Raw genomic sequence first — 20,124 nt, forward strand, 5'->3', positions numbered from 1 at the left:
CTTGAGACCTGTTTCCCAATGCCCAGCATACGGTCTATCTTGATGAATGTGCCATATTCATGGGCAAGGACATACATGCAGCAGCTGGGCGCCTGATACGTCAGGCTGGGCGAGAGTGCAGTCCCCTCCTCTGTCCCTCCCGCTGCTGTTTCTGGCTCTGCCCCTCTGCTCTGCGGGTCTGCCTCTCTCTCTGCTCAGTTTTCTCAGGTTTTGCTTTAGGTCTTTTGAGGCAAGACAGGTATGTACACCTTTACGATTTTTTTTTTAATATCTTCTGGATTCATTGATCCCTTTATTATTATGAAATTATTCCTTGCTTTGGTAATATTTTTGATGTGCACTTTGTCTTTTTTTAAAACATTTTTTAAAAGATTTTATTTATTTATTTGACAGATCACAAGTAGGCAGAGAGGCAGGCAGAGAGAGAGGAAGGGAAGCAGGCTCCCCGCTGAGCAGAGAGCCCGATGCAAGGCTCGATCCCAGGACCCTGAGATCATGACCTGAGCCAAAGGCAGAGGCTTAACCCACTGAGCCACCCAGGCGCCCCTGTACTTTGTCTTAACAACATCATTTAACCATGGCTCTACATCTACTTTAAAATTCCTTATTCCCCCTTCTTTGGCCAAACAGCATCTGTGTGTTACCAAACCGTCCACCTGGAAGCAGAAATCAGCTTAACACAGAACTGGGAGGATGAAATGAGCTCGTCATTCCCTCCACCTTCCTAAAGCCGGATGCTTGCCACAGGCGGTGCCCCCACCCCAGGACACGCCACCAACACTCCTTAATGGGGGCAGCAGAAGGCTGGACTCGCAGCTAAAACTGTCTACGTCAAGGACAGTTTCCAAGGCTGGAAGAAGGTGACAGCCTGTCTTGTCACATCTGCCTGCAGCAAACAGGACGGCTCCGCCGGCTCGAAGCGGGGCGCTGCAGGCCCAGGGGCGGAGCCGCGGGACGCATCAGGGCGCTCCCGCACCCGCAGCCCCTTGCGGCAGAAGGGACTGAGGTCAAGGGCTACATGCTAGGATCTGATTTCTATATCCCCCATCGGAGCCACAAGGCCGTACAGCAGCTCTCTGAAGCAGGGGAGGTGGGCCCGGTGCCCTGCGAGTGAGGCTACCTCCAATGGCACACACGGAGCCAAGGTGGGTTTGCTGCGCGGCGACACGGGCAGCCCTCTGTTCCCCCACCAGCGCTCAAAACACGGGGAACAATTTTGTTTCCGGGAATCGAAGAACATACCATGTATCCAAATTCAATGGATGAAATCTTGGCCTGCACGATGGACCAAAGTCCCCAGAAGAAATGGGACGCAAGGGCAAACCTGTAATTACAAAAGCAGGAGACGCACGTGAGATGTGTGGCACCGGCCACAGGCCCAGGGATGGGATTTCCTGCTAGCGGGCCCCGCAACTCACTGGGGCGCAAACCTAGTCAGCCCTGGCCCACTCAACAGGATTCTAGTTCCCGGGGATGGAGAACAGGCTGGGGGCACCACAGCTGGCCTCTTCCTCCTCCGGCTGGGGACAGGTGGACTTGCAGTGTGGACACTCCCAGCAGCCGTCCCTGGCGCACGGCTACTGTCCCGGGACTCACATGGAGGCCGGGAAGCCATGCAGGCGGTGCGTGCGCTATGCTGGGAAAGAAACTCTGCTTCAGGTGTGAGCACGGGGCATCAGCCACCCTGCAGGCATCGTGCAGTGAGAGGAGGAACGTGCAGGCCTCTGGTGACTCACTGACTTTCCCAGGAGGTAGGATGCCACCTCGCCCTCACCCCTGCCCTTGCACAGCAGTGAAACAGAGCAGAGGGGAGCCTGGCGGTCCCCATCTCTATGCCGTGCCATGGCCCCTGTCGCCGCGAACCCAAGTTCCCCTCAAAACGTGCCTGTGGGCTTCCTTGAACGCTTCAGTGTTCTCCTCAAACCCAACTGTTTCTCTTGTGTAGTCCCCGATCCCCTACACGTGCCTTGGGCTACCCCTTCTGTCGGGCTCTCCTTCATTTTTCTATTACCATCCATGCTAGAACTAGAGAGGGAAGATCTAGGCAGCAGGGGGAGCCCCAGGACAGCGAGGGTGGCCACATGCCCGGCAACAGGGTTGTGGACACTTCAGGAAGAGGTAATCTGTGGCAAGTGGGCTGGACAGGACAAGGGCGGGCCAAAGGCTCTTAAACATTGTTATCAAAGACTTTCACAAAATCCAGAAGTTTCTCAGCCCTGCTTTGAGAGCTACTGACTAAACACTTTAAGAGCAAGACTCAAAACCAACACTCACAATTTGTAATTAGTTTTTAAAAGAAACACATTTCTGGATGGCACCCACCACCCGACAAGCACCAAGTGACAAGAGGGCCCAGGCCCCAGGCGGCACCACCTTGTACAGTCCTGCAGCGTGTGGCTTAGAGTGCAGAGCGCCACCCACGTGCCCGCCCCTGTACCCTGACCCCGCTCTCCGCACCTGCTCCGTGTGGACATCTGGAGAGGTGCCAGATGAGCAGTTTTTGACAGAGTATGAGTCCCGGAAACGTATGGGTATAAAGAAGCTCCTAAAATACTCATGACTGCAGGCTGGCACCCTATCATCTGTAAACACACAGCTATTTTAGAAATTAACCAAAAAAAAAAATTACCTATTGACTTCAAGCAACATTTCTTCTTCTATAATGGACTTTTCTTCATTACTGAGGTTTTCAAATTCATTATGGAATGCAGCCAAGTAATTGGAAATAAAATGGAGCTTTAAAAAAAAAGAAATCACATTAGAGTCAGTGACGGCGAGACAGAGTCAGCAGCTGTCAGGAAGTCGTTTCAGGAAGCACGACGCACCAGCGGACCCCCGCATGGCCGGCAGAGCCGAGAGGAGCTCGGTGCCCGGTGGGAGCACGGAAGCTCGCTTGTGGGGGGGCAGCGATCTCCAGCTTCCTGGCAGAGCCCTACCAGACCCGCTGCACTGTCAGCAAGTCAAGCAGAGGAAACCACGACTACTTCTGGACAAAATCACCCAGGTGGAATCGACTCCACATCCGTTTCCCAGGGCCTGGTCGCTAAGCAGGGTAAGCCGGTGTCACGATCTCCACGGACGGGCTGGCATGGTGCACGGCCACTCCCTCGGAGCCCGAGGTCCCCGGCAGATGCGCCGGCAGAGCGGAGCTGACCAGACCACGCCAAGGGGCCTTCCACCTCTGAGATGCCGGGGTGACACGTGTGTGTCCGTAAACTGGGAAGGTCTAACTCTGGTTTGGAGAAGAGGGGCCACCAGGTCCCATGCGTAGCCGGCCCATGAATCCGGATTTAGGAGACCCCCGCCCCCTGACCTCGCACTACACCTAACGGCACTGGAACAGAGCAAATCACCACTCACTTTCTTTTATACAGAAGGAAACAGCAGGCAGTGGCTCTACCCAGAAAAGCGCATTAACTGATCACCTAGTTGGAACGCCAGCACTGCCTCCCCACCACCTCGCCCATCTGCCCTCTCCTAGGCAGCTCTCACCCTCGGCACCCCCTCCCACCAGAGAGCAGTGTTCCCGTCTGAGCACTGTCCTCGCAGGGTGTTCTGGAAGAAGTAACCCCGGCCCAGGCAAGGGGATGGCCCGGGCCTGTTCAAGTCTAGGTAGCAGCCACCGTCCTGAGCGTTTGTTTCTGCACACGAGGAAATGGAAGCACACGGCGTCAGCAGGGGACAGTGAACACTGGCGGATCTGGGTTCAAATCCAAGCACCATTTTTAAAACCCACGCCTGAACCGCCACACGAGCTGGGTTAATTTCTGGGATACTAAATGCTCAATTGGCCAATGAAGACAGAAAATCTGAAAAGGTCGATACCCTAAGAAACAGTAACTGGTGGCCTCTCCTCACCCGAAGTTCTAGGCCACAGTTCGAGAGCCCTGCTTTGAGAGCGACGGACAAAACAGGCCCGCGCTTTCTTACAAAGTCTACCAAAGTTTCGAAGAACATCATCTCATCTAAGTTTGGTCCAGAAAATTACAGAGGGACACCAAACTCATGTTATTCGACCAGTATAATTTTCTCTCCAAACCAGATATAAATAGTAATTTTTTTTAAATGACCACTAAAGCCTGTTTCATGTATGTGCATGGATCAAAAACTCCCAAGCAAGAGACTAACAGGGCCCAGCAGAGCTTTCCAAAATGACACACCTCATTTGGATGCTTTATTTTAGGAATTCCAAGACGAAAGTTTAACATTTTACAACTTCTCTTTAGTGGACTAAAGAGAGAAAAGCATGAGGTTACCTACTGGGTGCAGAAAGGGGAGGAAGCGAAAAGCAGCAGCTCTCCGTGACTTGTAAAGCTCCTCAGAAAAGCGAAATGGAACGGATTTCCATGGCTGTGTGATGCGGGTGCCCACACGGCTCTGCCGCCCATCGCCACGGAACCTGCCTTCTCACCGGCAGAACCGCCCCCCACTCCTGGCTGGAGAGTGGCACCTCTGGGGCTGCCCAGCGTTCACAAAGGCTCTTACAAAGACTGCTGCTGGGTCTCCTCCTCCCCCCATGTGTGACCTGGAGGCTCGGGACATACTCAGCTGGTCACAGTCGGCCCCAGCGTGCGGCAGGAGGAGGGCGACCTGCTGAAGACAAGATCACCGTGCCTGGCACAGGCCTGTGCTCAAGAGACCTCTCCCGAGTGAAGTCATCAGCAACCCATCACAGCCCTGTCCCCATGCCTCTCTGACCTCTCAGAAACACTGCCGAGCTGGCAGGGGCTCCACAGGAGGGGCTGTCCTGTAGCTGCCATTGCAAAGGGGGTGGGCGGCTGCCCTGCACAGGCTCGGGATACCCTCTCCCCAGCACAGCCTGCTTCCACATCGCTGCTCACTCACTCTCCACCCACGGCTCCAACGGCGGCTGAGGAGTGGAGCAGGGGCTCCCAAGGAGGAACTTCCCACAGGGTGACTTCTTTCTTTTTCTTTTTTTAAAAGACTTTATATATTTCAGAGAGAGAACAAGTGGGGTGAGGAGAAGCAGAAGGAGAGGGAGAAGCAGACGCCAGCTGAGCAGGGAGTCCGACATGGGGCTCGATCCCAGGACCCTGGGACTCCCAGGCGTGCCCCTCATGGGATGATTCTTCACACAGCCCCTGCCCCCTATACTCAGGACAGGAAAGGGAACTGTAATAGCACAGCAGCTACTAAGTCCCAGTGCCCAAAAGACCACTTCTGTCTACACAGAGTGAAACACACACAGGAAACACTGGAAGCACTGAGATCCCCACGAAGGAGGCCAGGAGGCAGATCAGAGGCCGGGCTTTTTAGGAAAAACCAGGAGGAGCTACAGACTGTGCTCTCCAACGGCATGAACACAGGTTCTCTCTGGCACAGGGATAAAAATGTCAAATTTGTGTCCTGACACAAAGTAACATTTTAGAGCCACAGGGTTTGCGTAACCGTTCTTAAATTTAAAAGGGGTGCCATGAGGGGCACCTGGGTGGCTCAGTCACTAAGTGTCTGCCTTAGGCGCAGGTCATGATCCCAGGATCCTGAGATCCAGACCCATATCAGGCTCCCTGCTCGGTGGGGAGCCTGCTTCTCCCTCCCCCGCTGCTTATGCATGCTTTCTCACTCTCTCTCTCAAATAAACAAAATCTTAAAAACAAAAAGGGGGGGGTGTCATTAAAAACAAGGATGCAGGGACGCCTAGGTGGCTCAGTGGGTTGGGCAGCTGCCTTCGGCTTGGGTCATGATCCCGGTGTCCTGGGATGGAGTCCCGCATCGGGCTCCTTGCTTGGCGGGGAGCCTGCTTCTCCCTCTGCCTCTGCCTGCCGCTCTGTCTGTGCTTGCGCGCTCTCTCTCTCTCACAAATAAATAAATAAAATCTTAAAAAAAAAAAACAAACAAAAAAAAAGATGCAACCAATGCTAACTGCAGAAAACGGAGTCCTGCAGTTCAGCTAGCGCTGAGCCCGCACTCAGCCGTCCCCCACCTGTTGTTTCTGGGTGGGGTACTTCAGGATGTTCGCTCTGAAGAACGGGTACTTTTCGTAGTTGTAGTCGTACATCCATTCGCAGAAATGATTCCCGATGTCGAATCCCCTGAAAAAGAGGCAAGAGCAGCTACAGAGGGGGGCAAACTGCCGGCCACCAGGCTCCCCGGTCTGAGAAGGGAAAAGGCCGAGTCGTGAGCAGCCCCCCAGCAACAAGCAGCGCTTCCCGAGGACCCCCCGGGGACAACTGCCTCAGGGACAGGGAGAGCCACGGGGTAGTCGCAGAACCAGCGCCCAGAGGCTGCAGAAGATCAGTACTCTGATCTCCGAAGCCGACAAACGCCAGATTCTGCATTTCGGATCAGTCACCGCTGCCTGCCCCGCACCCACCCAGAACAGGCCCGGCTGCTTCCTGAGCCGCCGCAGGCTGCCGGGACAGTGCGCGACTCCCGGGGCCCGGGGCCTGGCTGCCGACCTCCTCCCGGGGCTGCCGCACACCTGTAATTGTAACTGCTGTACTCGAAGTCGATGAGCATGAGTCTCTGCTTTTCGGAATTCTCTCTGCCCTCCAGCATTAAGATATTACCTGCAAAAGGGTTTGGACGACATGCCATGTACTGTGGGCGTGGTGGACAGTGGAAGGCGCAAGTCCTTGAGCAGAAAGGCCAAGCGTGGTTGTGATCCTGTCAGGGAACCCTGGCCACACAGTGAGGGGGTGCAGGCGCGGAGCGCCAGAAGCAGCACCGCCTCCCAAGGCCAGGCCCTCAGCAGAAGGCCCAAGGTCACACAGACACCAGGGCCCCTGTTCACCGCAGCCGGACGGCAACGTGGCCCCACGCTTGCCCGGGAACAAGAATGGCTTGTTGGGGCAGCACCGCCCCCCCGACTTTCCACACAGGGGCATGAAGGAAAATGCCTTGTAGCATGCTGGGGTTCCAGCCAACCCAACCCCCCAGCAGCGAGGAAGCTGCGTCCCGCTGTCCTCCCTCATGAGGATGCCATGGCGCTGAGCCTCTGCAGGGCTCCATGGGCCCTACTTGGTCCCGCTGCTTTGCCTCACTTGGTTCTCCGAGGAGGAGGCCACAGGCAGCGTTCCTGTCACCATATTCCCTGTAAGGCTCGATTCTGGGCCCCAAGTGAACGGGCGGCCAGACCCCCCACACTCGCCGCAGCGTCCGGCATCTGTCACTACCGGCTGGCGTGTAGGCACCGGTGAGCCAGGTTTTGCTAGTGTTTTGGCCGTGCCCTTTCCGGGTTTCTGCAGGAGGCGCTCTTTCTAGGCTTTTCTGCACACAGCTTCTGTGTCCAGGGGCCATTAAAAGGAGACGTCCAGAGCCGCAGAACAAAGTAAATGTACAAGCCCCCCCTCATCTAGCCTCTCACTGGCCAGCAGACCTCCTTCAGACCCCTCTGGTGACGTCTGTGCAGCTGGCTATCACCTGCTAACGCACATTTACGCCCCGCTCGACTTGGTCAACAGTGATCAGCTAATTAATAAAGTAACCTATCGCACTAATGTCTGAGTGATGACTGGTCTTTAACAGGGACTGTCGTCAAAATTAAAAACAAACTGCTAAGCCCGGAAAAGGGCCAACAGGGGACGTGAGCCAGCCGTGACGGAGAGCACAGCGAGAGCAAGGCAGAGCCTCCCCAAAGCCCGGCCCGTAGCACCGGCGGGAGCTAGCCCAGCTAGGTGGGGCCTCTATCTGACGTCACACGGAGAGCACCCGGCCTCGTACCTTAGGGAAGGCACAGAAACCCAAGGTCACGGGAGAGACCTGATCCCAGGAGAGCAGGTGGCCTCAGGCACCTGCGAGGTGCAGCCGGTGCAAGGCCCCCAGCACTGAGCGGGGCAGTCCCCTCTTACCGCGTTCTCTGACGATCAAAGTCACGTGTTCACCGGAGTCACATACTGAACACAAGTGACTCAGGAGGCTTCGGTCCTTTGGCCAACCTCCCAGTTTAATGAATGTTCTCATTTTCTCTTCTCTGTATACATTTTTAACAAAAATGGGAGAACACCCCATGTACTTTTCTGAAACTTGTTTTTCTCTTCATAGATCCTGGTGATTTCTCTGTTGGTCTGCATAAAAACTCGACCTCCTTTTTCGTAGGTCTACAACACTCTGCCGCGCGGCTGTCTCATTATTTCACGCACGTGCGCCCCACGCCGGAGGCCGCTTTCCAAGGACGCGCCCGCGCCCGCCTCACCGATCAGCAGCACTTCTCACCTTCCTGACAGTCATTATGACAAAACACAACTGGAGAAGGGGTGGACTCGAGTAGCGACCTGGAGAGGGAATCACATCTCGGGTCAGACGCCACCGTGCCCGGGACTGGACTGGCACTCGGCACCACCGTGCAGCCTCCCTGGTGCAGCCTCCCCAGGGCACGGTCACCGTGAGCTCTGAGAGCGCTGCCGTCCCCTGGCCGCAGCTCAGCCTGGGGCACCACAGCAGCCCCCCACTGTGCACACCCCGCTCTTCCCGCCCCGCGGCCCTCCCCACCCAGAGCATGACCCTCCTGCTTGGTGGGCTCCAGGCCCCGCTTCCGTCACCCCTCTGATCACAACTGGACTCTATGGGGCACGTTTGCTCGTCTCTGTCTCTCCTGATAAGACACAAGCACCTCAAAGGCCGTCCTGGTCTCCATGTCCCCAGCGCCACGCACACCCAGGAGGGAGGGGAGAGACGCCGTCGGGCGCTCAGAGAGACCGCGCAGCACCCCTACCCCCAGCCCCACAGCTCCCCCGACCCTCCCCAGGGCTCACCTCAGGTGCTCCAGCTCCAGGGGCAGGTTGTAGCGCAGGAGGCGGTGCAGCTGCCTCCGCCGGGGCTCCCCTGAGAACGTAATCCTCAGCACCTGGTTCAGGTACCTGACAGGGGAAAGTAGAACAAAAATCACTGCCCGGCTCTCGGTGGCTCACCGGCGGGGATCCTGCCAAGTCCAACCCCGCCGTGGCAGCGGGACAGAGCCCGGGGCTGCAGGCTTTCCAGAAAGCTCATCTCCCGCCCGGCTGCCCACTCGGGGACCAGAGGGCCACCGGGGTGAACCCGTACTCACTCTGGCACCTCCAGCAGCCGCTAACCGAAAACTGAGTTAGAGCCAAGCGGTTTGACCACTTACTTTTCCATTGTTCCAAAAAGCCATTTTGGTTCCTTATTGAATGGCATTTTCATACCATGAAACGTAGCCATTTTCTCGGCTATTTCTGCAGAAATATCTGGCACACTTAATTCTTCAGTGTCTAAGCGCCGGCTCTGGAAGGAACAAGGGAGTCAGAAAACAGCACTTCTCCAGGGAGCTTGGAGGGGTGCGATCCCCAATCCACCCCCCACCTGCTAAGACCCAGCAGCCAGTTGCACCGCTGTCTGTCTGGCCGGCGCATGGGCCTCCCCGAGGACGCACCCTCAGACAGCGACCCAGTGACTGCCACAGCGTTTCTCAGAATTTCTCAACGCCCCCACAGGCTAATTCTGTTTTGAACCCTTTGAACCGTGAGAGGGTCCTTCTCACATGTAAGCATTTCGGCGGACCCCGCCCCCTCCCCTCGCCCCTCTCCCCCTCACCAGGGCTCGCCCTGCACCCCGCGGAAGGCTCCGGGTCTCACGGTGGCTGCATGAGCCCGTGCCCAACTCCCTCAGTGGTGCAGACACCCCGGGCTGACCCCGCGCAGCCAAGAGGTGGTGCTCAGCACAGGTCCTCCTCTGGAGCATGGCCAGGAGCTCAGGGTGGGCCGTGCCCCCTCCTCCGCGGCGGCTGCAGCACCCCGCCCGGCCCAGAGCAGGCTCTCAGGGCGCCCGGCCGAACGAAGCCACGAGGGGCCCAGCTCCTCCCGAGGAAATCACCATCAGCCAAGATCTGTCTTTCCCACACGCACTGCCCCCCTGCAGAGGCCCAAAGAGGCACCACAACCACAGGGGTGAGGGGGCGGCGTCTGCGGGTTGGAGAGAACCCAGCTGCAATTCTGGCTGTAATCCTCACTTCACAGTCACGTGGCCAAAGGCTCGCTACTCAGGCCTCTGCATCTGACCTTCAGACTTGTATAAAATGAGAAGCACGACATGGAGTCCCCGGCGGGGCTGCTCTGACCTAGAGCAGACAAGGCAGGCAAAGGCACTGGGCCAGCACCCAGCCAGGGAGGTCTCGACAAATGGCGGGAGCCTGGTGATGAGAGCTCGGAGCTGACTGGCAGCGGCGGGCTCAGCCGCAGCCTCCTCCACTCGGGAAACCTCCAAGGACAGGGGACGCGGCTCTAGTGACAGCTCACTCAGCTTTCACATGGCTTTTAAAAATGCCAGTACTTCGTTTGGCATCATGGAAAGTCTAAGGCCAACCGTGCTCGAAGATGAACGCATTTCAGAGTTCCAAGCTCCTTTCCCAGAGACTGACCAGGGTCCTAGGAGGTCACTACTCTCCGTACCCTCTGGAAAACGGCTGTGGGGACCAGACGAGGTGGAACCCATCCCACCCCACGCAGTGCTCAAGAGTAACCTGGGAATAACGCACGCCAGCAAGCTGAGCCAAAGGAAATCACTGTTTCTGGGGTCATAGTTGACGACTGGTAGTTTCACGTGGTTCAACCTAGTACTTCAACAGAACTTCAAAAAATCTTCACTATACAAAACATCATACACAGAAGAGGCTAGAATTTCAGAGCCAGCACAGTATCAATCCCACAGATGCTACAACCCACGGACCCTGAACCAGGACAGGACAGTCCGATTACTCTGGTTTGTGCTCACTGGCCCTTCACCTTCCCTGAAAAGAGAAGGCTTACCACACATGTACATTTTAAACAGTGTTTAGTTTGCTTTCAGTGGGCTTTACTGAAGTGCTATCCTAGGTATAGTCTTCCACGATCTGGTTTTCTCACTCAATGTTGTGTCCTTAAGACATTGCCACTTCTAACCACAGAAAATATTTCCGATTTTCCATGCTTTCAGATACTTTATTATCTCATTTGATCCTCATGCCAGTCGGAGGCTTTGGTCTTCACGGGGACAGTTATAAATGAAAAACCGCCAGGTGGCGAGCCAGGTGCTGCGCGGGATGGAAGGTCTGCTGCGCGGGTCTAGTTGCCGGTTTCCACACGGCTCCCGGCTGGCAGGTGCACAGACAGTGCCACCACCAGCCAGCAGGGGGCAGCCCTCCCGGGACCCAGGTCCCAAGAAGGCGACTACCCCTGGGCAGTGGATTAGACAATTAGGACCCCTTCCTCCAGCCTCCCACTGAACACTGGTTGAATCCTGGCAAGTCGAGCATCCCTTCAGCCAGGTGTCCTGTGTTTAACCACCTGCCCGACCGTACTGGGCAACCCAGCATACACAGGTGGCCATGCAACGCAGGGCGTGAGCCCATTTGTGACCCCAGTCCTTGAGGCGCTCTCACAGCTGAAGCTATTACAGCAGTGTTAGAAATGCCTCAGGACAGCAAGAGAAGGCACACAGTCCCGACTTGGATTTGAGCTGGGCCCTGAAACGCCAGAAGAAGCTGACAGGCACCTGGGAGCTGGGGAGACTCAAGAAGAGGGAGTGAGCTGGGAGACAAGGCAGAGAGCAGTGGCGGCCCCACAGGGCAAAGACCCAGGTGTGGCCAGGGCCATGGGGCTCAGCAGGGAGTTCTAAAGGCGGTCCAGAAATTGAGAGGAACAAGGGGAAAGGGGAAAGGTTCAGGGCAAGCAGCTTTAGGGGACAATAAGGAATGTTAGGTTTCATATATATTTTCATTTGGATGAACACCTTTGCAGGAAAGACAGAGGTTCTAATGTAAATTCAATAGAAATCTATTTTTTCTTTATTTCTGAGACAGTTTCATAATGCTAAGGCCCATTTACTATGTCAGCCCACAACCTCTCAGGCTCCCACAGGACCAAGACAAAGAATCTGTCTTTTGTGTGCAGCACCTGTCAACCGGCCAGTCGAGAACCCCCCTTACCGGGATGAACTGCTCCAGGCGGCCTTGGGGGAAGATGCCGTAGAGCTTGGGCCCAAGTGACCTCTCTGCGAGAATGGCAAACATGACGCTCTCCAGGACCATGGCCTCCGCCCCCTGAAACAGAGAGCAATAACTGGAAGTTTACTGAGGGCTGACTACGAGCAGGCTCACAAGTGCTCCCACACGAGCGGGCTATCCTACCCCCAGCAGCCCTGACCCCACATTGTAAGTACAAAGAAACCGAGGTCGATGTCTTGTAATCCGCGGGCTCCGCACTTTCAGCCGTCCCACTATACTGATGAGCGTGAAAATTCAAGTTTAGCGGAGTCACTGACTCCAAAAACAGAACAGTATCTATTGGTATTTTCTTGCTTGTATTGATTTTAAAATTTCTCGAGTACCCCCCACAGCATCTTCCCAAAGGCCACCACAATGCCACCCACTCTGGTCAGGGGCTGGCCTGCTTTTCAGCCCAGAGCGTGGAGCAGGAGTGCACCGGCCACACGGGCCTTCTGGCCTCAAACCAACCCTTCAGGACGACTGATGAATCTGGGCCTGTTTTGGGGGTCCAAAGAGCACCCTGGCATGGCACGTTCACGGGGCCTGTGCTCTCCTCTTCTCCCCGGCCTTCGGAACGTTTGTCTCTTGCCAAAACCCGATGACACTTATATGCTACCTTCAGTCCTAATAATCCATGTGGGATCTAGAATGATCCTGTCTTCAAAAACTATCTTTTGGTCTCAGTTCAAATTCACTCTTTAGTTCTTTGCCATTAAACAGCAAATGAGCCTCTAGGCCACTGTGTCTGAGGAGGGGCCGACAAGTATGGCTAGAAAATGCTTTCAGGTGATCCTTACTCACACCTTGTCAGGAAACGCACCCTGGGGACTAGGATCCCACAGGAACACTGCCCACAGTGAAACAGCTCTTAAACCCAAGTTATAGAAACACACACGTTGGGGCACCTGCGTGGCTCAGTCGTTAGGCATCTGCCTTCAGCTCAGGTCATGATCCCAGGGTCCTGGAATCGAGCCCCACATCGGGCTCCCTGCTCAGCAGGGCGCCTGCTTCTCCCTCTCCCTCTGCTGCTTCCCCTGCTTGTTCTCTCTTAAAATCTAAAAAACAAAACAAAAAACAAAACAACCCACACACCACAGGACCTACTTGGCAACGACAGGACACTAAGTTACAGAAAAGAAAACAGAGAAGTTACTTTTCCAAAGGACATGGAACCACATTAGAAGAAAAAGTAATTTGGTCATTTTCACATTTGGGGGAGCAAAGAGATTTGCCAGTCGGTAACCTCCCGGAATCATAGTCCGGCCATCTTGCGTCACCCACAATTACGGTCTGACCACCTGGTGAGGCCTGATTTTTTTAGGCACTCATTTGCAGTTTTGTATCTAGGGCTGCTACGAGCTAAAAACTGTGTCTTCCCCAAATTCACGCATGAAGCCCTAACCCAATGTGATGGTGCAGATGAGGTCACGAGTGTAGGGTGTTCACGTGATCAGTGTCCTTATATGAAGCATCCCAGAGCCTGCTGTTCCTCCCTGTCTCTCCACCACGTGAGGACACAGGGAGAAGGCAGCACCCACAGGCCCAGAACCCAACCGTGCCAGCACCCTGACCTCCGGCCTGGTGGGAAATAAAGGTCTGCTGCTGGCAGCCCCGAAGAGTCTGTTAGAGTAGCCCGAGGAGACTAAGACACGGACAATACCAACATAGCACTGATCTGTCCGGTCCACGAAGCTATGAGCAGGTTGGAGAGGGGAACCCCCCGGAGGAGGTAAGGTCACTGTTGACCCCACCTCCAGCACCAGAGATGCGTACAAGAGAGCATGCACAGGTCTGCAAGGTGTTTCTCCAATTCTCCACCTGGAACCCGCATGGAGTGACATGCTGCAGTGAAGGCAGGCCCGGCACGGCAGGACCCGGTGGCTCCAGTGGGTGGCAGCAGGTGGGCTGCCACTGGGGGCCCTGCGCAGCCCTCAGCCAGCTGGACCCCCTCCCACCAGCTGCAGAATCTCAAGAGTCCCATCAGGATTTCTCCCGTCTAGGTATCCAGGTTTCATGAGAGTTAAAATTTTGTTTTTCAGCTTCCCTCCGTGTAAAGTGACTGAGCCCAAGGGCGTCAGGCCGGGCACCGTATAGAACACATACTAAACCGGCTCTCGAGTTTGAAGTTGCGAACTTCACAGAGGTGAAGCCCCACTGCGCTCCTTCAGGAGGCTTAGCGTGCTGGGTGCCACGTCCGCTCAGGACAAAGGCCACCGGGAACAGACTTCACAGGCCGTACTGTGACTGGACTGGACACACACTGCCCAGAGTCCTCCAGAGCCAAGTCAGCCTGTCGCCGGGATGGTGGCGAGAAGCTGGACCAGGACTTGGGAAGTTTGCAATTCTCTCTCGCATTGCTCTGAACACGGTAAACAAGGAATCTCTCTGTTCACGTGTAATACCGCAGTTCGGTATCTATTCCCAGTACGGAGAAGGGGGAGCTGCGTGTGGAGGGAGAACCGAAGGAAAACACTTGAGGAAGACAGTGTGTCAAGAAGCAAGCCTGGCGGGCAGGTGAAGGAGGAGAGCAGTAATCTCAGAACCAGTGCATCAACTGCAGGAAGGCTTTTTGTAACTATCGGGTCTGCACACACCTTCCTGCTTGCTCTGTGCGGAAGCGAGCACAGCAAAGGAGAGCACACGGTAGAGAACACGGTGGGACCCGCATGACCCAGTCCCCTGCTCCAGCTCGCCCAGGCCCAGCCACCCAACCAAACACAGCGGGTCCCAACTCTCAGGACAGAAGGTCCTACCCTCCACTTGAAACGATTTACTCTGGCTTCAGAAACATTCATATATATTCAGCCCCAAAATATTTACGGGATGTCCACTATGTGCCTGGCACTGTGGTGAGCCCCGGGGAAAGAAGAACAAGGCACGATCGTCACCTGCGGGGACCCCCTTCCAGAACCAGAAGCAGACAAGAGTGCGCAAGGGCGGCACAGGCTGGGGACACTGTGGGGACAGGATGGGGCGGGATGGCGGCTTCTAAGGAGACGGTGACACGGACTCCTGAGGGGTGAGAAGCAAGCACATTCCAGGAACTGGGAGCCACCCCCCCCACCCGGCCCCGCAGTGGAGCACAGCAACCCGGGAGGAAGAGGGCAAAATGAGCTCGGAGAGGCCGGAGGTCTGGGCCACGAAGCCTTCAGCGTCTAAGGCCGAGTGTACAGCTGGCACGCAGAGGGCGAGGAACCACATGGAGCCCGAGCCCCCCAGTGACTGTCCTCACACAGCAAGCTATCCAACACACCCGATCCCTAAAACAACCTTGTTCACCACTGTGCGAGACCTTCTAGTATTTTCTAGCCTGTTTCATTCTAAAAAGCAGCAAAAATGCTGAAATTTCATGCACTCTTCGAGGTTTTACAGTCCACCCCCTGAAGCCCTCGTTCAGATGGGAGAGGAAGAGGTGGCGGCGAGCGTGAAGGTGAAAGCGGTGTCTGGTGATGGCTGTTCAGAGGGGACACGGGGAAGGGCAAGGAGGCCACTGGATTTGGCAACGTGGAAGTCCTTGTTGACCAGGCAGGGCAGCGGAAAGGTGGGCGGGGGGATCAGCGAATGGAAGAGGGAGGGGACCGCTGGCTGTTGGGGGGCAGAGGTGTGCAGACTGATGATTCACCTTATCTACACAGTTGTATTTCTTTAAAAGAATTAAAATCCTGTAATAAGAATATTGAGGTTATGAACTTTTGTAGGTTTGGTTTTGTTTTTAAATAGAGTCTCTCTTTTTTAAGATTTTATTTGTCTGGGGCACCTGGGTGGCTCAGTGGGTTGGGACTCTGCCTTCAGCTCAGGTCATGATCTCAGGGTTCTGGGGTCAAGTCCCACATCAGGCTCTCACCTCTTGCTTCTCACCTACTCGGCGGGGAGCCTGCTTCCCCCTCTCTGTCTGCCTACTTGTGATCTCTGTCAAATAAACAAATAAAATCTATTTTTTTAAAAAAAGATTTTATTTGTCAGAGAGAGAGAGAATGCACAAGCAGGGGGAGCAGCAGGCAGAGGGAAAAGCAGGCTCCTGCAGAGCAAGGATCCCAATGCGAGACTTGAACCCAGGATGCCAAGACCATGACCGGAGCCAAAGGCAGATGCTTCACCTACTGAGCCAGTCAGGTGTCCCAAGATTATGAACTTTCAGAGAAGACAGAATAGCATTTCTGTGGTATTCTTACTGAAACTGCATAACCTCATTCCAGTCATGAGAAAAGGTGAGACGAACCTATGCCAAAGGAACATTCTATGAAATTACTGATCCATGTGCTTAGCAAGCCTCGGGACTGTGAGTAACACAGAGGCAGACGGGACAGACAAAGGAAGAACCCGCAAAGGCAGCGTGGGGTCCAGGCTGCATGCTGGAACAGGACAGAGAAAGCATCCATGGAGAAACCCGGGAAATTCAGGTAAGGCCTGCAGCTCAGTTGCTGTTATCCCGCAGGTGCTGGTCTCCAGGGCTGTGTGAGGTGTTCGCACCAGGGAAGCCGGGGAAGGGGCGGAGGGGAGCTCTCTGTACTAGTTCTGCAAACTTCCTGTAAGTCTACAATTAGTTTGAAATAAAAAGTTAAAAATAAGTGAAACGTGTACAAAAAAGACTGAAATCAAGCACTATAGCAAAACCAATTCCTAATTCTGTGCAGTGGGGCGAGGGCATTTATTACGTTATTCTGTGCTTCCCAAACGCTCAACACTTTTTTCCCAAGAAAAAAAGAAATCCTGCTACAGAGAGGGAGCAGACGTGGGGCGAGGGCAGCAAGCTCTGGCCCCTGGAAGGGACAGCAGCCACACGCCTGTGGCTGGAGTCGGGAGCACAAGGGAAGGACCCGCCCGTCGGAAGGGCGGGTATAGACACAGACAGCCTGGGCTGGAAGTGGGAAGATGAGGGCCAAGAACACAGCAGCCAGGGCAGGGAACGGCCAGGTCAGGAGGGTGAGCCTCCCAGAGAGGCTGGTGGTCCTCCTGTCCATGGGGTTTCCCTCTAATGATGTCCAGTGGCTCAGGTGCAGGCCCAGAGAGGGTGAGGTGGCCGGGGCCAAAGACCAAGCAGACACGGAACTCTTCGCCAAACCATGGTGGCTCTCAGGACGGTGTTCAACAGAAGGGAAATGGTCTGAAAGCAGGAACAAGGAAAAAGAAAGAAGGACCCCCCACTCCCAGTACCAGGACATGATGGGAAAGCACCTCCCCACAGGGAGCTGCAGGGGAGAGGCTGTAGAGAGACCAGTTAGCACAGGAAACGTTCGGGAGAGAGAGGACAAAGACTGCAGACAAAGGCCAGCCATCCCAAACGGGCTCACAGAACATCTTGGACTGAGGAGGGGAAGGGACCAGGAATGTGTGCACCAGCAGGCAAGGGGCAGAAGGTTACAGAGCTGTGCACGGGTTCTGGCTATAGCCATCATTCGACAATTCTATCTGTGCCCCACTGGATAGCGGGCCTGAGAGCCACCAAGACAGCAAGAGGTGGGGAGGTCCTGCCCTGAGCCTAGACCCTCGCAAGACAGGAGGCAGACATGAATCACATCCTGCTGCAAACTCACAGCCAGAGGAAGTGCAGAGGCCAAGAAGACGGTGCTCTCGGCGAGGGCACAAAACAGACACACACACCTCGTCTAGGGAACACGAGGGCTCCGTGGGAAAGCAACCCTTGGGCGAGGTCCTCACTACAAACAGAAGGGGGCTGAGAGCATTCCAACTGGGAGGAACAGCAACTTGAAGAAAACCCCACCATTTAGGACAACGTGGCTGGAGAGCAAGAATGGGAAAGGACACAGAAGAGAATGGAAAGCTTGGCAGGGGCAGACCACAGGGAAGCTGGCCTGGGGTACAGGGAGGGCTGAAGGACATCAGGGACATCAGGCCGGCGGCTGACCCGATCAGAGCCGCAGCTAGAGCAGGAGGGGAAGCAGAGTCCCCAGAGGAGACGGGGGCAGCCTGGACTAGGGAGGCAGGTGGTACCGAAGGAGATGAGCGCACAAACCCAGGGTAGAGTCCACAGGGAAACAACAGACCCGTGGTTGAGACATGGGGTGAGGGAGAGAAGGGGGTCCAAGGGGCCTCCTGGCTTTCTGTTGGCAGAGAAAGGAGAAACTGAGGTTCCTTGAAGGCTGTGGGTGGAGACCAAGTGTTCAGCCTCGGACCTGGCGAGATGGCCAGTGGGATGGTGCTGAGGGGCAGCATGGGAAGAGGGCCCCAGGCCACGTTGTGGGGCACGTCAGACAACAGATCAGACCCAGAAAGGAGCCGAGGAGGGGAAGAAAACATACTGGAACAGGCAGGGTGCTGCCAGGTGCCACCAAGAAGCCTCGTTCACTAGAACTGAGAACATGCTGTGGGTCTGGCATCGCGGAGGCCCTTGTGGCCCAGCCTGGTCGACCATCAGGACACACACAGGCCTATACCCCAAGGACTCGGGCTGGCGGAAAACTCCATGTCCATCACTTCCTGCCTGGAGGCATCTGTCAGCGTCACCCAGAGCACATGTTCTAGATCAGCTATACGGGGGTCTCCGGGGCAGGGTGTCCCTGGAACCACCCACCGACACATGAGGGGGGACACATCAGTACTTTTATTCTTTCACGATCTCACCTCTGATTAATTCCCATTTCTTGACAGTTTCAATAACTAGTCTACAGTGAGTAAAGCCAGCGTACTTGTGTTGTGGGCGGTGTGTACGTCCGTACAAACCTGCACACACCGGGCCAGTGCGCTCCAAGGTGGCTTATACCCCCGGCATGAGGACATCACTGCTCTAGACGCCCCACATCTGAGCCTTGAAGAGGGACTAGGCTGACACATCCATGCTCTCGACCTCAGGCTCTTCTGAATGTCAGCATTCAGAGAGGGGGTCATTTGGATCGGGAAGAGGCCCCGCTGACCAGGGCACCGCGTGCGGGCAGAGGCACTCCTGCTTGCCCCGGGCACGACCTGCTTCAGTGTTGCGTGGGACAGAAGAAAGGGGTCAGAAGCCCAGCACCCGAGCCGGCCTGCCTCCGTGTCCCGTCACACTCAAGCATCTCCCCAAACCACCTTCCCTTGGCCCCCCACGTGCTGTTCCGATCACCGCGAGGCCGCCACACATGCACTGCCAACACTGAGCAGGAGCTACAACAGCCGGGCCGCACTCGCTCTCACGCGGGCAGCCCCCCGTGCGGCCGGAGCCCAGCCTCTGAGACACAGCCCGGCCCCCAGGGAGGCGGTGAGCGGACAGGCACCACGGACACCGCGTGTACCTCAGGCAGAGGCAGAATGCACTTAATTACTTACTTGAAATTCATTTTCTTTCTGAGCTTGGTCGGATCCCTCTTTATTACAGGACCTCTATGAATGAGAAAAAGCAAACACTTCTGGTAAGATGGGGAGCACCAAACAGACACTAGCTTTGCAACCACCAGAACAGTCAGGCTTTACAGAACATCGCAGGTCTTTAACGACTGCTTCTCAACCCACGGATGTCACCAGCAGCAGGCCAAAAGGCACCACCAGTGTCCAGCACTAGGACCAACACCCGAGGAATTGCTTCGTTTCTTTACAAGAAAAGGAATGTGCTGTTGACCCCAAACAGCCGTGTACCTTTTCACAATTTCACTGTCCGAGGAGAGGGAAGTCAATAGGGGGTGCTCTTCCAATCAGGCCTTCCCAAGACAAAAGGCCACGTGGTCTCCCCAATTTATCTAGGTGGTTCCTTCAAGTCAACACTGTCCTGAGGAAGCTTCCTTCCTGCAAGAATAGGGAGTGTACACACACCCGTGGCGGGTCGCCATGGTCAGCACAGAACGGGGACAGAGAAGAAAGCCCGGCGCGGGCAGGAGCCTTGGCACAGAACCCGTGCGACGAGCCTGCCGACTGCTGCTTCCACGGCCCCACCCCGCTCGCTCGGCCTGTCGCTGGCTCCATCAGAATTCTGCCTCCGCCAAGGAGAGGGTCATGCGAATCTACCAAGTCCTTACACTTACTTCAGATATTGATATTTTAAGGGATATTTTTATAGCACTTTCCTCACTGAAATGGCCAGTTACCGGAAACCAGGGATCTAGCAGTAACGACTGGACCCTTAGTGACCGTCAGCAGCTCCCTGGCCGCGCTCCGTCTCCACGTCACAGATCGTGTCTCTTAAAAGCCACCCCCCAGCCCGAGTGCTTGTGCGTTAGAAATCTTCACACGATCTTGAATGAGGGAGGGAGAAAAGC

The 20,124-nt window shown here is 55.5% G+C and overlaps 1 protein-coding gene across 2 annotated transcripts in view; it reads right to left on the reverse strand.

Annotated features, from left to right (window-relative positions):
• CHKA (choline kinase alpha) overlaps positions 1 to 20,124 on the reverse strand; it is a 59,715-nt gene that overhangs the window by 5,164 nt on the left and 34,427 nt on the right. Inside the window, exons 3-11 of one of the 2 annotated variants that reach the window (XM_047691988.1) lie at positions 19,202 to 19,255; positions 11,882 to 11,995; positions 9,071 to 9,204; positions 8,715 to 8,819; positions 8,176 to 8,234; positions 6,443 to 6,530; positions 5,945 to 6,053; positions 2,630 to 2,736; positions 1,243 to 1,324 (exon numbers count right to left, since the gene is read on the reverse strand). In XM_047691988.1, coding sequence (XP_047547944.1) covers positions 1,243 to 1,324; positions 2,630 to 2,736; positions 5,945 to 6,053; positions 6,443 to 6,530; positions 8,176 to 8,234; positions 8,715 to 8,819; positions 9,071 to 9,204; positions 11,882 to 11,995; positions 19,202 to 19,255 — 852 coding nt within the window. The remainder of the gene's footprint in view (positions 1 to 1,242; positions 1,325 to 2,629; positions 2,737 to 5,944; positions 6,054 to 6,442; positions 6,531 to 8,175; positions 8,235 to 8,714; positions 8,820 to 9,070; positions 9,205 to 11,881; positions 11,996 to 19,201; positions 19,256 to 20,124) is intronic. The other variant, XM_047691989.1, reaches the window with a different exon arrangement.

This window comes from Lutra lutra, chromosome 10 (genome assembly GCF_902655055.1).
Source record: "Lutra lutra chromosome 10, mLutLut1.2, whole genome shotgun sequence".
Taxonomy (NCBI): Eukaryota; Metazoa; Chordata; class Mammalia; order Carnivora; family Mustelidae; genus Lutra; species Lutra lutra.